At 41.9% G+C, this 17,241-nt stretch overlaps 1 protein-coding gene across 1 annotated transcript in view; it reads right to left on the bottom strand.

The window, feature by feature from the left end:
- LOC120054873 (inactive N-acetylated-alpha-linked acidic dipeptidase-like protein 2) overlaps positions 1-17,241 on the bottom strand; it is a 66,275-nt gene that overhangs the window by 42,005 nt on the left and 7,029 nt on the right. The window contains exon 2 of the mRNA XM_039002574.1: positions 16,024-16,170. Within this exon, the coding sequence (XP_038858502.1) occupies positions 16,024-16,059 (36 nt within the window). The 5' untranslated portion in view covers positions 16,060-16,170. The remainder of the gene's footprint in view (positions 1-16,023; positions 16,171-17,241) is intronic.

The raw sequence follows: 17,241 nt of genomic DNA, 5'->3' as shown, positions 1-17,241 counted from the left end.
CTGCGCCTTGGTCCTTTAATTCTACAAACAATCGTGACAATCAACAAAACTCTCTTTATCCTCTATCTTGTTAAGTGTGTGGGCCACGCCCACTAATTGGCCACACCTGATCTTAATGAGTGCTAACTGTTATAACTAACTGTTATAGGCCTATTTCTATTTTGCCCTGTTTATTAAAGTGGTGGAAAAACTTGTCAATAATCAACTATCTGGCTTTCTTGATATCTATAGTATTCCCTCTGGTAAGCAATCTGCTTTCCGCTCAGGTTATGAATGTGTCACTGCAACCTTAAAGGTCCTCAATGATGTGACCATTGTCCTTGATTCTCAGCAATGTTGTGCTGCTATTTTTATTGACTTGGCGAAAGCTTTTGATACGGTAGACCATTCCATTCTTGTGGGCCGGCTAAGGAGTATTGGTGTCGCTGAGGGGTCTTTGGCCTGGTTTTCTAACTACCTCTCTCAAAGAGTGCAGTGTATAAAGACAGAACATCTGCTGTCTCAGCCACTGTCTGTCACCAAGGGTGTACCCCAAGGCTCGATCCTAGGCCCCACGCTCTTCTCAATTTACATCAACAACATAGCTCAGGCAGTAGGAAGCTCTCTCATCCATTTATATGCAGATGACACAGTCTTATACTCAGCTGGCCCCTCCCCGGATTTTGTGTTAAAAGCTCTACAACAAAGCTTTCTTAGTGTCCAACAAGCTTTCTCTACCCTTAACTTCTTATGGCTGCAGCCCGACGTCGGTACACTTATGACAACAGCCAGCTCAAGTGGAGGGCGCGAAATTCAAAATATATATTTTTTAAATATTTAACTTTCACACATTAACAAGTCCAATACAGCATATGAAAGGTACACATCTTGTGAATCCAGCCAACATGTCCGATTTTTAAAATGTTTTACAGCGAAAACACCACATATATTTATGTTAGCTCACCACCAAATACAAAAGAGGACAGACATTTTTCACAGCACAGGTAGCATGCACAAAGCCAATCTAACTAACCAAGAACCAACCAAACTAACCAAGAAACAACTTCATCAGATGACAGTCTTATAACATGTTATTCAATAAATCTATGTTTTGTTCGAAAAATGTGCATATTTCAGGTATAAATCATAGTTTACATTGCAGCTACAATCAGAAGTTGCACCGAAAGCAGACAGAATAATTACAGACACCAACGTCAAATACCTAATTACTCATCATAAAACATTTCTGAAAAATACATAGTGTACAGCAATTGAAAGACAGGCATCTTGTGTTTCCAGACAATATTTCCGATTTATCAAGTGTTTTACAGCGAAAACACAATATAGCGTTATATTAGCTTAGCACAATAGCCAGAAAGACAAGCCATTTCCCAGTAGCAAAAGTAAGCGATCGTAACAAACAAGCAAAATATATATAATTTTTGACTAACCTTGATTTTCTTCATCAGATGACAGTCCTATAACATCAGGTTATACATACACTTATGTTTTGTTCGAAAATGTGCATATTTAGAGCTGAAATCAATGGTTACACCGTGTGCTAACTTAGCTACTTTTCCCCACTACGTCCGGATTTTTCCTGACACTTTTTCTGACACACATATTCTGACCAAATAGCTATTCATAAACATAACTAAAAAATACATGTTGTATAGGAAATGATAGATCCATTAGTTCTTAATGAAATCGCAGTGTTAGAATTCTAAAAAATAACTTCATTATGATATGCAGCTTCGGTATAGCTAGAGTACCCAAACGTTGGCCGCCCACGACTAGTTCACATGCACGACAGATATATGAAATAGCATCATAAAATGTTTCTTACTTTTGCTGATCTTTCATCAGAATGTTGGACAAGGGGTCCTTTGTCCAGAACAGTCGTTGTTTGGAATTAGAACGGCCACTTTCCCTCTTGAATTAGCACGCGCGCTAGCCGGGTGGCACAAATCGCTCCATCGTCAACAAAGTCAGAGAACGGAACACGGCAAAACTCCCGAAAAAATTTCAATAATCTGATGAAACTATATTGAAAAAACATACTTTACGATGATATGGTCACATGTATCAAATAAAATCAAAGCCGGAGATATTGGTCGTCCATAACGGCAGCTAAACAGAAGGCAATTCCACTGTCAAGCGCGCGCTCCTCAGAGTACCGGAAATGAGGGACACGTCATACAAAGAGCCTGTATTCAACGTCAGACCAAGATAAACACGAAATTTCTTCTCTCACCCAGGGGAAGGTGTATGAAGTGTACGTAGACTCTTACGTTCATTGCCCATGTATAGGCAGGGAGTAGAAGAGAGCCTCGGTTTCAGACATTCCACTTCCTGGTCAGGAAGTGTGCTGCAGAATGACTTCTGTTTCACTCAGAGAAATAATTCAAACGGTTTTAGAAACTAGAGAGTGTTTTCTATCCAATAGTAATAATAATATGCATATTGTACGAGCAAGAATTGAGTACGAGGCCGTTTGAAATGGGCACATTTTATCTGGCTACTCAATACGCCCCCTGCAGCCCAAACAGGTTAACCTTGTTCTGACCACCTCCAAAACAAAGGTCATGTGGTTTGGTAAGAATGCCCCTCCTCCCACAGGTGTTATTACTACCTCTGAGGGTTTAGAGCTTGAGGTAGTCACCTCATACAAGTACTTGGGAGTATGGCTAGACGGTACACTGTCCTTCTCTCAAATCAAATCAAATTTTATTGGTCACATACACATGGTTAGCAGATGTTAATGCGAGTGTAGCGAAATGCTTGCTTCTGCTTCTAGTTCCGACCATGCAGTAATATCTAACAAGTAATCTAACAATTTCACAACAACTACCTTATACACACACAAGTGTGAAGGAATGAATAAGAATATGTACATATAAATACATGGATGAGCGATGGCCATGCAGCATAGGCAAGATGCAGTAGATAGTATAGAGTACAGTATATACATATGAGATGAGTAATGTAGGGTATGTAAACATTATATAAAGTAGCATTATTTAAAGTGACTAGTGATACATTTATTACATCCAATTTTTTATTATTAAAGTGGCTAGAGATTTGAGTCAATATGTTGGCAGCAGACACCCAATGTTAGTGATGGCTGTTTAACAAACTGATGGCCTTGAGATAGAAGCTGTTTTTCAGCTTTGATGCACCTGTACTGACCTCGCCTTCTGGATGATAGCGGGGTGAACAGGCAGTGGCTCGGGTGGTTGTTGTCCTTGATGATCTTTTTGGCCTTCCTGTGACATTGGGTGGTGTAGGTGTCCTGGAGGACAGGTAGTTTGCCCCCGGTGATGCGTTGTGCAGACCTCACTACCCTCTGGAGAGCCTTACCGTTGTGAGTGGAGCAGTTTCCGTACCAGGCGGTGATACAGCCCGACAGGACACTTTCGATTGTCCATCTGTAAAAGTTTGTGAGTGTTTTCGGTGACAAGCCAAATTTCTTCAGCTGTTGCGCTGTTGCGCCTTCTTCACCATGCTGTCTGTGTCGGTGGACCATTTCAGTTTGTCCGTGATGTGTACGTCGAGGAACTTTCCACCTTCTCCACTACTGTCCCGTTGATGTGGATAGGGGGGTGCTCCCTCTGCTGTTTCCTGAAGTCCACGATCATCTCCTTTGTTTTGTTGACGTTGAGGTTATTTTTCCTGACACCACAGTCCGAGGGCCCTCACCTCCTCCCTGTAGGCCGTCTCGTCATTGTTGGTAATCAAGCCTACCACTGTAGTGTCGTCTGCAAACTACTTGATGATTGAGTTGGAGGCGTGCATGGCCACACAGTCATGGGTGAACAAGGAGTACAGGAGAGGGCTGAGAACGCACCCTTGTGGGGCCCCAGTGTTAAGGATCAGCGGGGTGGAGATGTTGTTTCCTACCCTCACCACCTGGGTGAGGGTGGTGAGGGTATCAACGCTGCAGGCTAAAGTTAAATCTAGACTTGGTTTCCTCTATCATAATCACTCCTCTTTCACCCCAGCTGCCAAACTAACCCTGATTCAGATGACCATCCTACCCATGCAAGTTTACGGAAACGTAATTTATAGATCGGCAGGTAAGGGTGCTCTCGAGCGGCTAGATGCTCTTTACCATTTGACCATCAGATTTGCCACATCACTGCACTCCTCTGTAAACTGGTATACTCATCGCAAGACCCACTGGTTGATGCTTATTTATAAAACCCTCTTAGGCCTCACTCTGAGATATTTACTGCAGCCCTCATCCTCCACATACTGTACATCACCCTTTCTGCCAGTCACATTCTGTTAAAGGTTCCCAAAGCACACACATCCCTGGGTTGCTCGTCTTTTCCGTTCGCTGCAGCTAGTGACTGGAACGAGCTGCAACAAACACTCAAACTGGACAGTTTACTCTCAATCTCTTCATTCAAAGACTCAATCATGGACACTTTTACTGACAGTTGTGGCTGCTTTGTGTGATGTATTGTTGTCTCTACCTTCTTGCCCTTTGTGCTGTTGTCTGTGCCCAATAATGTTTGTACCATGTTTTGTGCAGCTACAATGTTGTGCTGCTGCCATGTTGTGTTGCTACCATGTTGTTGTCATGTTGTGTTGCTACCATGCTGTGTTGTCATGTGTTGCTGCCATGCTGTTGTTGTTGTCTTAGGTCTCTCTTTATATAGTGTTGTGTTGTCTCTCTTGTTGTGATGAATATTTTGTCCTATATTTTTATTGTATTATTATTATTTTTTTATCCCAGCCCCCGTCCCTGCAGGAGGACTTTTGCCTTTTGGTAGGCCGTCACTGTAAATAAGAATTTGTTCTTAGCCGACTTGCCTAGTTAAATAAAGGCTAAATAAAAATGTAAAAGATGCTTGAAATGTTTCCTTTGAAATGGGGTCTGTTTAAATTGACTAAAATGACCAGCTTTGTATGAGTAAAGAAAACATGGCATGCTAGCTCCATCCTGGTGGCGCAGTGGACTAATTCCATGGATAGAGAACAGAAGAGCATAGGTTTGAATCTCACTGATGCCATGCCACAATGAAAACATTCTGAGAACATGTTATTTAAATACCTTCCTTCTCAGAACATTAATAAAACCTCCTAGGAAAACTTTCAGGGAACCATAGTTAAACATTCTCAGAACCTCCCTGAAACCTAAAAATGTACATTCCCAAAACAGGTAAAATGTTCACTTCTGTTCTCAGAACGTTTAAAAACTGTTCTGTTTTACCAGTCAGGATGGCTTCAAAGGGAAAACAAAAACGTACGTTCCCACAACTTCCAAGGAACCAAATGTGCTAGCTGGGAATGGTCTATTGTTGGCAACAACAATACATGAATATTCATCCACAAAGAGAGGGAAATAATCAGAGGTGTGGCGAGGCAGGGGAGGAGAGTGGGATCAGCTGTCGTTTCATGCAGATATCACTAATTTAATCAACCGGGAACTACAGAGTAAAAGTTAATGTAGTGAGTTCAAGTGAAATAAGGATTCCATAAGGACAGCGCCAGCCACATAAAAAGAGGTGAACCTTTTCGCCTGAGGAAAAGGAGACAAAAAGCAGCATTGTCAAGTTATTTCCACTCCAGCTGCATTTTCATTGATTCCTTCATTATTTTATTTTGGGCTGGAGCAACAGGTACTGAACCCTGCAAAGATTTTTTAAATGTTTTAACTCCATTTAATGGGTAATACGAATAGAGCAAAGATGTTCTGCAAGTAATGCTCATAATATGAGCTTTGATATGACCAGGAAAACAGTACAGTTGATTCAGTAGGCCTTTGCTTGTTTTATGGAGGGTTTACAATGGCTGTTTCTGATAATCTTCCAAAACACTGACTCTCATAGAGGACAACTTATTGCTTTAGTAGAATCCCTGAGGAGAGATACTGATTCGCCTTAGTGACTAAAGTTAATGGGAGGTTATGTTATCCAAAATAAGTTTTAAAAAGTTAATTGAGGATTGCAGTCGTAATTCAGAGGAAAGATCATTATATCAAATTATTCTGTATTTATGGTAGACTCAAGATAAAGTAATTGATAATCAATGCAGACCTAAGGGCTTATACTATGTTCTCTCTGCAACAGAGGGACCAAATAAATACCATTGGATAAGCAGTGGTTTGATATTAAAACTCCTCTAGGTTATTGAAGTTATTCCAAAGTTAAAACACTTTGGAAGCACTTGGTAGCCTTTGATTTTCAGCATGAGGATGTCCTTGGCAAGGAAAACAAGCACCAACTACAATAAATACATTTTTATATTTTAAAGTCTTACACAGGCTGTTGTGTTGTGTTGGAAACAAAAACACACAGTCACATTAACTGAAGCAAATGCTTGTTAAACCTTTGACACACAGTACAAAGTAGGCTGTGACACTGTGACATTGTCACACAGAGATTACAAAACGTGCGCCACAACGCAGAGACAGGGGAGCTATGGAACATGGTAACATGATGATTAAAATCCACCACGGATCAGTAATCATCCACAGTCATCTGTACAGTCATTTGCACAGATTCTTAACACTTGTGGTGTACATTCCAATTTATACAACCATGCCAAAGAAAAATCATTTTGAGGAGTTCATCTTCATGTGTTGACACTTCTACAGTACATCGACATCCATTGAGCCAGGTTTTGTTCTGACGCCCCATGTGTCTACTGGCTCATAGAGCAGCCAGGCCCCTGCCGTGAGGAGCTCCCTGCCCACACACTGTTCCATACAGGCCTGGAAAGTGTTAACTGGTGATTAGGCAGAAGAGCCAAGCTGACCTGAGTTAATGATCTCTCTATCCCCTCACACACACACACACTCCCCTTCAGCGCCCACTTTCTGATCGGTCCCAAGGAAGCCTGGGCAGAGTGGAGACACAGCGGAGGGAAGGAGGGGTGCTGCCTGCCTGCCTTGATGCTGTTTTACACCGACTCAGAGAGAGACTCAGAAAGAGCCTCTGAATCAATAGAGTAGGTCTGCTGGTGCTGTGTTCATTTAGACTCAGCCAGGGCTCCCACTGAGCTGGGTTTGATTTGATGAGAACTCAGCTGGCTCCCTCTGAAAAAGAGATTGCCACTGGGTGTCACTGGGTGTGCAGGAGATGAGAAACTCTTAGTGTCAGACTGTACTGCAGTCTGTCTGGGGAATGTGACTGACTGTCAGTCTGAGGGCCTGTCTGTCCTGTTGGAGTAGTGAGGCATGCCAAGACCCATCTTCCTCAACTCTCCTCTGAGAATGGCTTTGCTGCCTCCCTCCATGTTTATTTAAAGGTTACTTCAGTAGCTCCAGCATCACACATCTACATGGTTCTATTGGCATGCATTCTACAGTATATGAATGAATGCATCATATCTGTGACTAGGTGGAGGGTAGAGTATTTGCAAGGAAACACTGACATCTCAACAGCAAGATGGAGGAGAGAGAGAAGAGTTCAGATGAGTACCCCGTGGTGAGGTTCAGACTAGTGGGAGTTCCAATAGGAACAGCACTCGTCTGGGTCATCCTGAGCCCTTCGGAGAACAAACACACGCCACAGCGATTAGCAGACTGGTAGCACCTCCACTCAGCCAGATGTTCAGGCCAGTGTGTGTGTGTGTGTGTGTACTAGGGTTGGGCGATATATCAAAGTAATTTGATTAATTCAAACGTATGTTTTAGCACGATATTCCAAATGCCTTTATCGCAAGAATAAAGTTTTTTTTAATGTTTAGTTTTCTATACCCTGACTAATATACTGACTTGCCTAGTTAAATAAAAGTTAAATAAAATAAAATGAATACCCTTTGTCTCAACTCTTCAAATTGTGAGACGACCAGACCCTGCTAAAATGGGAGTATCAATGAACATTGATTCTGGAAAATGAATGCTCAGTTTGTCACACGTACCGCTAGCAGCATTGTAGCCACACACCTTTATACTAGCGGTCTAGTCTGTGTTTTATAAAATGTGCAATAATCATAAAAAACTATTATATAAGGAATTGGCAACTCATTCTGAGAAATAAGGTAGGCCACTTGATTTCAACATCTGTACAAAGTGGACAGGCTAACATGCTGTTCAAACAGTTGGAGACAGAAGGGTGTGTTCATAACAATTCAACTGTTAGACCTTGTTAGCTAGCAAATAGATCCAAGTTGGCTAGACTTTAAACACACTGCTCAAAATAAAGGGAACACTAAAATAACACATCCTAGATCTGAATGAATGAACTATTCTTATTAAATACTTTTTTCTTTACATAGTTGAATGTGCTGACAACAAAATCACACAGAAATTATCAATGGACATCAAATTTATCAACCCATGGAGGTCTGGATTTGGAGTCACACTCAAAATTAAAGTGGAAAACCACACTACAGGCTGATCCAACTTTGATGTAATGTCCTTAAAACAAGTCAAAATGAGGCTCAGTAGTGTGTGTGGCCTCCGCGTGCCTGTATGACCTCCCTACAACGCCTGGGCATGCTCATGATGAGGTGGCGGATGGTCTCCTGAGGGATCTCCTCCCAGACCTGGATTAAAGCATCCGCCAACTCCTGGACAGTCTGTGGTGCAACGTCGCGTTGGTGGATGGAGCGAGACATGATGTCCCAGATGTGCTCAATTGGATTCAGGTCTGGGGAACGGGCGGGCCAGTCCATAGCATCAATGCCTTCCTCTTGCAGGAATTGCTGACACACTCCAGCCACATGAGGTCTAGCATTGTCTTGCATTAGGAGGAACCCAGGGCCAACCGCACCAGCATATGGTCTCACAAGGGGTCTGAGGATCTCATCTCGGTAACTAATGGCAGTCAGGCTACCTCTGGCGAGCCCATGGAGGGCTGTGTGGCCCCCCAAAGAAATGCCACCCCACACCATAACTGACCCATCGCCAAACCGGTCATGCTGGAGGATGTTGCAGGCAGCAGAACGTTCCCCACGGCGTCTCCAGACTGTCACGTCTGTCACATGTGCTCAGTGTGAACCTGCTTTCATCTGTGAAGAGCACAGGGCGCCAGTGGCGAATTTGCCAATCTTGGTGTTCTCTGGCAAATGCCAAACGTCCTGCACGGTGTTGGGCTGTAAGCACAACCCCCACCTGTGGACGTCGGGCCCTCATACCACCCTCATGGAGTCTGTTTCTGACCGTTTGAGCAGACACATGCACATTTGTGGCCTGCTGGAGGTCATTTTGCAGGGCTCTGGCAGTGCTCCTTCTGCTCCTTCTTGCACAAAGGCGGAGGTAGTGGTCCTGCTGCTGGGTTGTTGCCCTCCTACGGCCTCCTCCACGTCTCCTGATGTACTGGCCTGTCTCCTGGTAGCGCCTCCATGCTCTGGACACTACGCTGACAGACACAGCAAACCTTCTTGCCACAGCTCGCATTGATGTGCCATCCTGGATGAGCTGCACTACCTGAGCCACTTGTGTGGGTTGTAGACTCCGTCTCATGCTACCACTAGAGTGAAAGCACCGCCAGCATTCAAAAGTGACCAAAACATCAGCCAGGAAGCATAGGAACTGAGAAGTGGTCTGTGGTCACCACCTGCAGAACCACTCCTTTATTGGGGGTGTCTTGCTAATTGCCTATAATTTCCACCTGTTGTCTATTCCATTTACACAACAGCATGTGAAATTTATTGTCAATTAGTGTTGCTTCCTAAGTGGACAGTTTGATTTCACAGAAGTGTGATTGACTTGGAGTTACATTGTGTTGTTTAAGTGTTCCCTTTATTTTTTTTAGCAGTGTATAAAGATTAGCTGGCTACTCACTAGTACTGTCACTCCCTGACCTTAGAGAGCCTTTTTATGTCTCTATTTGGTTTGGTCAGGGTGTGATTTGTTCTGTTCTGTTTTCTATGATTTTGTGTTTCTATGTTTTGGCCGGGTATGGTTCTCAATCAGGGACAGCTGTCTATCGTTGTCTCTGATTGGGAACCATACTTTAGGTAGCCCTTTTTCCCTCCTTTCGTTGTGGGTAGTTGTTTTTGTTTGTGGCACTATAGCCCTTAAGCTTCACGGTCGTTTTTGTATTGTTTATTGTTTTTGTTGGCGTCATTCCAAAATAAAAGTAATGTGCGCTCAACACGCTGCACCTTGGTCCACTTCTTCCAGCAACGGTCGTGACAAGTACTTCAGCTTGTGCTTGGGAGATTGTTTATGAGATCTAGTTGTGATCATTTTCTATAATGCCTGGCTGCTACAAGAAGTTAGTCATTATTAGTGAATGTGTATTATGCATGGTCCTAGTTAAATTTGTAACAAAAAGGGCATTTTCATAGATGGACTTGACAGCCAGATCAGTATTTATTGCAAAAAAACAGGTTAAACTATTTTGACAAAATAATGTAATTATTAGTGAGTCTTATGATTGTGAAAGTTATATTTAGCCTAGGTATAATTTCACAAGCCCTGAATTTATTAGATTATTCCTGACTGTTTGAAATGCTGTGTATTTTACTTTTAATTGTACAACAAAGCTTATTCAGTGAAAACATGCAGTATATATCGTGAATCACCCATAAATTAGAAAAAAAATGTAGATATCTTTAGGTCATATCACCCAGCCCTTGTGTGTATGCCTGTGTCCGTGCATGCGTGTGTGTGTGTTAGCTAAGACTGGCTAAAACACAATGTAACACAGCAGATACTGCTATGCTTGTCATCCTTTATTACTGCTTTGTGATGTGGCCATACATAGACAACATGGAAGCTGGGCCGTTTTGCATGCCGTCTCTCACTTATGATCTTATTACATTCATTGTGCCCACTCTGGGGTTAGCTAGCATACATCGAGGACAAGTGCTTTTGAAGAAACCTGCCTAAAGAGAGAAAACCCCAAAAGAGGACTTCAAAGCAGGCTGTGACTAGGGTAAAAGGCTATACATGAGGGAGTATGATTCTAGCTCCAGCCAAACACTCCAATGTCATGAAGGAAGGACTCTAAAATAGAAGATAGTAATCACCTTCAACAGCTTGAAAAATAACACAACACTGTTAGAAGACCTACCTAATTCAAATGTGAAATGGAGGCAGTAAGATCAGATAAAATATAGAAAACTGTGAAACAATTGACATGGCTGTTTCTTCTACTTAAAAACATTCCTTTAAAAGGGACAAGCTACAACTAATTTCATAAATAAGGACAAATTGTGTATTTCCCCAGAGTATTCACGTCCCAATGGAACAACTCTCCAATTTCTGGAGGTGGCCCCATTTCAAGGCCAATGGAAATGAAAGAGATATAATAATAGAAGAGAATATTTCAATTTAAGACAAAAAAGGTTGTTTCCTCTTCAAACCTTCAAGATATGCTAGACCTTGAAGCGAGAGCAACTGAATAGCTTAAATATGTTAAATGCTTTTCTCCTCTTTCATGGAACCAATAGATAATTGCATTTTCTGTAGGATAACACATTTTCTGTAGGAGTACAGGAGGTTCTATGTTTGCCTGTGGTAAGAACAAGAGGAAGATTCATTCAGTAAGGCCTATTGTTTTAGACACAACTAATGTTGTTTACATGGTGCATTGTATTCCTAAACAGGTATTTGCAATCTCTTTTGCACCTTTGCAGCTCAGACACACCTTTCTCTTTATTGAGTAAAACATAGACTCATTAAGCAACAATAGGTTACTTTTGATTGCTCTTCGATTACACATTAATTGTCCAATCTGAGTTTGAATTGCCAAGGCCCAGACTCCATTGATTTCCCTTCCCTTTGGCCCTATCCCTCGGTGTGCATTAAATACAATGACCTACTGTATTGACTGGTGTCCAAAATCCTATCAACAGTCTACAACATTATATGGACCACTTTGTAAAACCCTAACCCCTAATGGCATTACATTATGTCAATCGTAATATCGGCACCCAGAACCAAATCTCACCCGCGTGCTGGTTTCAATTGTCATGAGATGTCAATGGTCAATGAAAAAAAGTGTGATAAGGCATGATGTTCAATGTAAGAAGACCAAAGTGTGTGTTTCATACCAGAAGAGTGCTTTCAGTAAAAGGGTCACCGCCATGTGTTAGAGCCAGATGGTGGGATACGCAGTAGCCAAGCCCAGCTCAGTTACTTGTCACTGCAATGAGGTAGAGCAGCGGATGGGCCGGGCCGGAGCAGAGGCAGAGCCAATTGATCAGCAGACTACTGGGTGCAGCCTCCCTCCCTGCCCCATCCAGCTGCAGCCACTTCACACTGCTAATTAGATTATCTCAGCGTACACTGGTAAAGCACCTCAGGACAGGAATTCTGAAAACTGCTGTAACACTGCTGCAACCGGCAACCTGAACACAGCCAACGAGCCGGGCAACGTCCGAAGGGCGTGAGGAGAGGGGCGTTTGCATGTGTGTCATAATGAGGGGATGTGTCATGGCGCTGTTTGGGAGAACCAGGGGAATATGAGGATGACTAGACACAGAATTTTGTTTGATGGTTGTGTTTCAGGGTCATAGTCCACACAAATGGAAACCAAACAGTATAACCAAAGTGTGGTCTTGTTTGACATTTCCACGGGTCATTTCTCTAGCTAGCCTGAAAATCACATTACTTGGTATCATAACATTTGCGGTGTCCGGACAGCCCTTCTCAGGACTCAGCGAGTAGAAAATGGGCTGACAGGTTTTGGCATACCACACCTCTGGACTGTGATCGATAGTGACCTCCAAAGCAGGGCGACTGAGACACAGTCAGTCAGTCAGTCAGTCTATTGGAGCCATCTGGTGAGAGAGTTTCTGGAGCAGCAACAGAGAGGAGCCTGGGTAGGCTCCCTGACCAGTCACATCCACTTAGACTAAAATGAGTGCAATTCTGAAAAAACACAGATGCAAGCTAATGTTTATAGCTGGCAATCTTGCCCAAAACAAGTTGTGTTTGTATTTTGAAACCCTCTTTAAACATGATAAAACAGCTGGCATGGTGTTTGTTGATTCCATTTTGATGCATTCTTACAAATGTTTTTAAATTGTTAAATGTTGTTGTAATTTGTCAGCTACAGTTTGAACATTGGACATCAAACTGTGTGTAGGGAATGCAGAAGGCACACCTGCATGCACACACACACGTGGTTCAATTATTTGAATTACATTTCAGTCATTTATTTTCTGTGAGCTCAATGCAAACATTGCACCTTTCTTCTCTAGAGAAAAATCAGATCCAACCTGAACTGTGAGATGTAGTAGGGAGTTGTAGTTTCCAACAGGCCAATATTCTACGTTGTTTAGCGCATAAATGTGGTAATTAACTCAAATGACCATAATCCATTGCGCATCCACATTTCCGGTCTGTGTTTCTTTTACGCCTGCTACAGAAGAGAAAAGAATGGTGATGGTGAGGGGATGTGGAGAGCAGCTGTTGCTTTGCGAGGTACATTCATTATTGCGAAGAACTACTAAATAGTGATTTTGTCAGACAGTAGCTCTAAAAACATGATGACTGAATAAATAATAAAGTTAGCAAATAAAACAAATGTAATATACACAACAACTTAAATGTTTATAAGCAATAATGGGCAGACTTTTATTAATTGTTTTATTCTGTGTTATGGCATTCAACCCAAATAATCAAACCCCAAATCGAAAGCCATTATAATTTTTTCTAATCGAACCGACCTCAAAAAGCACGAATCGCTCAGCACTAACACACACACACACACACAATGACGGCAAGGAGAGCCTTTAAGCTAGTGTGTCATTTCAAATCTGACTCAGATGCATCCTCAAGCTGTTGGCTGCACAGGAGAGCCTTGTGATGAGCCTGGTCCCACATTGCAGTCTGTGGCTCAGGAATCTAATTCATCTGGCTCTAATTCAGCCCGATGTGTTGAATGCCAGGAAAAGGTTACTTTTACAGTTTAAAGCACACCAGTGTCACTGGGCTGATGCTTAGCCAGGCATGTTGTGAGGAAGAGACAGATGTACACATGAGTATGGAGGAAGTGTCATCACTGTGCAGTGTGCACAGCTACACTCCCTAACGGGGGAAAAGTTTGGCACTCCATTTGTTTATAAACTTTGCTTCCTTACTCAGCACTCTATAGCAGTAAAATAGGAGAAAAGGAAAAATATAATATGTTCTACAGTGAGTGTGAAAAATTGTATTCAAACCCTATCATATATAAACTGGTTAAAATCAGCAGAGGCCCAAATATGTTTTACTTTGATCTCTGAGGGTGATGAAAAGTTAAATGTTTGGTAGCACTTGACGCCACAACAATTTATGACACCAAGTTATGTCATAAAAGCTGACATAACATGGTCATAACATATATATTACATTATTTGATGGCTGATTATGACACCTACATAAGAGTGTGAAAACCTACATTTATTCAAATGTGTTTCTTCCCTGCTGAGAAGTTTCCTTTCGTTTGAAAATGTGTTTCTTAAATCCGTTGCGGTTGTTGTAATTAATTCTTTAGTCATGTTTTTTTCCCATCATATTTTAAATAACTTGTAGAAAATACACTTGACTCTGTCATGAAGCATTATGACCATCCTGTGTCACTTTACTTGGACTAAGAAAATACACTTTAAGAAGCCTTAAGACCATCGTAATCATATAAGCCAGATAGGCCTATCACGTACATGCCCTTATATCAGTCATTAGTCAAAAAGGGGTCTTGTCCTGCTCCTGAAATCTGCTCCTGCATTCATCCCAGTCATCAGCAACAGAGCATTGGGGTGTCTGACATCAATGTTTGCGCATTTACAATGATAATTTAATAAGGTTAATTTAAAAAATATATACAGCATAAACTTACTGTTGACTTGTAGGCTATGGTGTAATGGAATGTTTTGATTGTGCGGTAGGTTTTGACACGCTTATATAGGTGTCATAACCAGCCATAAAATAACGCAATATTTGTCATAATAGGCCCAAATATATGCGTCATGACAGTGTTATGACCATATTATAAAAGGTTATGACAAGTTATGTCAGCTGTTATGACATTATGACAGTGTCATAACTAGTTATGAAGCTGGGTTTCAAGTAAAGTGTTACCAAATTGTTTTGTCTAAATCTATACAGCACAGTATTCAGTGATTTCAAGACATTTAAAGCTTAGCTGACTTAAATCAGTTCTGCCAGTGGCAGACATTTAACAAGATATCATCTTCCCTTTTTAAAGTTGGGGAAGTTATTTCAGGTGAGCGCTGTTCAGACGGTGAGGAGTCTGCATCATTAACGTGTAAAGCACCAGAGGCCTGCGTCTACCAGATGTGTGAGCTGAGGATGCAAATTATTTCATCTCCACCACTCATCAACAGGAGGCGTGAAATGGAGGCAAGACAGGCCCTGGTGGCAGATGTCATACTGACAGGGTCTGATGGCGACAGACAGTCACATAGACATGTATCTGGCTGAACTGAGATACACTGCATCATTTGCATAGGGAAATGACGTTGCAAAAGAGGCAAGAATGCATGTTGAATAACGATGCCCACATTAACAGAATAACGTAGAGATATAAATGGGCTTCTAGCAAAAACAAAAACTGCTACATTATATTTCCATACAGATGGCATTCAAAAGAACAAGAGACACACAAATATCTGAGGAGACTTTCGAGACAGATCATCGTGTAAACTTTGGAAAGAGCTGCATACTGGGAGGCAGACTCAACAGCCTTAAATACTGACTGTAATGAGTGTGTACTTGTCGAAACTGTATGAGGCAAGGCAACAGATGTTAAACGGGAGTACAAAATGTGCACTGGACCACGTTCTTGTCACAATCCCAGTCATTCTGGTAGAGAACATCTGCTCGTTTCCAAACACATAAGTGCCAGCGTATCTAGCATCTACATGTCTGCTTATAGGAAATCCTAGAGTGAAATACATCACATTTCCTCAAAAATATATGCCCTCAATTTTAGCACACAACCCAATTCAGGATAATACCTTTAAACCAGGTGTCATTGACATAGCAATAGACAATCACACTTAACAAACTAGTCAATAAGGAGGAAAATCTTTAATTCACCTATAATGTTTGTAAATAATGGAGAAATCATCTATTGCTACCAGACCCTATCATAAAATGTTATGCTTCTGTTTGTGTATGGGTCTCAGTACCTCTTCTGCTTTGGTCTGTTCAAATGCAAACTCCATAGTAGGGACAGCGAGGTGGTTGGCAAAGAAGCTGACGTCCCCAGGGATCTGTAGGGAGCTGACATTTGGTCCAGGGCAGTTTCCACCTCGAATACAGCTCAGCAGCTGCCTCTGAAAGGTAACAACAGACAGAGAGAGATAAAGAGAGAGAGGAGGGATGTGAAAGAGATTTGTCATTAAATAGAGAAGAGTAGTTTAGCAGAATACAAGGACTAGAGGGGAAGGGAAAGGCTGAAAACAATAGCACAATAGTTTTATAAATGCAGACAGATTGAACTGAGACAGAGAGAAAGCCAGAGAGACAGATATTCAGAGAGATACTGTAGATCTGGCAGTATGGTAGCAGAGGCTGAGTCTCGGCTGCTCTTTGTGAATGCAGCTCCAGAGGCTTTGAAACAGAAGCTGTGGGGAACAGTTTCTAATAAATGTTTTCGAAAAAGCTGAAATGAAGGTTTAAGTTTAAATGTTTACTGTGTCTTGGTGTAACAGTCCCCCTGGATGTACTGTGGGAGGATGAGGAGGTAGTTTGGCAAAAATATGAGCCTCTAGAAATGTTCAACGCAGAAAGGGGAGATGAATAGCATCCTCGGCGTTACTCTGGACCCTGATCTCTCTTTTGACGAACATATCAAGACTGTTTCAAGTACCGCTTTTTTCAATCTACGTAACATTGCAAAAATCAGAAACTTTCTGTCCAAAAATGATGCAGAAAAATTAATCCATGCTTTTGTTACTTCTAGGTTAGACTACTGCAATGCTCTACTTTCTGGCTACCGGGATAAAGCACTAAATAAACTTCAGTTAGTGCTAAATATGGCTGCTCGAATCCTGACTAGAACCAAAAAATTTGATCATAAGTGCTAGCCTCCCTACACTGGCTTCCTGTTAAGGCAAGGGATGATTTCAAGGTTTTACTGCTAACCTACAAAGCATTACATGGGCTTGCTCCTACCAATTTTTCCGATTTGGTCCTGCCGTACATACCTACACGTACGCTACGGTCACAAGACACAGGCCTCCTAATTGTCCCTAGAATTTCTAAGCAAACAGCTGGAGGCAGGGCTTTCTCCTATAGAGCTCAATTTTTATGGAATGGTCTGCCTACCCATGTGAGAGACGCAGACTCGGTCTCAACCTCTAAGTCTTTACTGAAGACTCATCTCTTCAGTAGGTCATATGATT

Source organism: Salvelinus namaycush, chromosome 10, assembly GCF_016432855.1.
Source record: "Salvelinus namaycush isolate Seneca chromosome 10, SaNama_1.0, whole genome shotgun sequence".
Taxonomy (NCBI): domain Eukaryota; kingdom Metazoa; phylum Chordata; class Actinopteri; order Salmoniformes; family Salmonidae; genus Salvelinus; species Salvelinus namaycush.
This window is presented reverse-complemented; position numbering and strand designations above follow the sequence as displayed.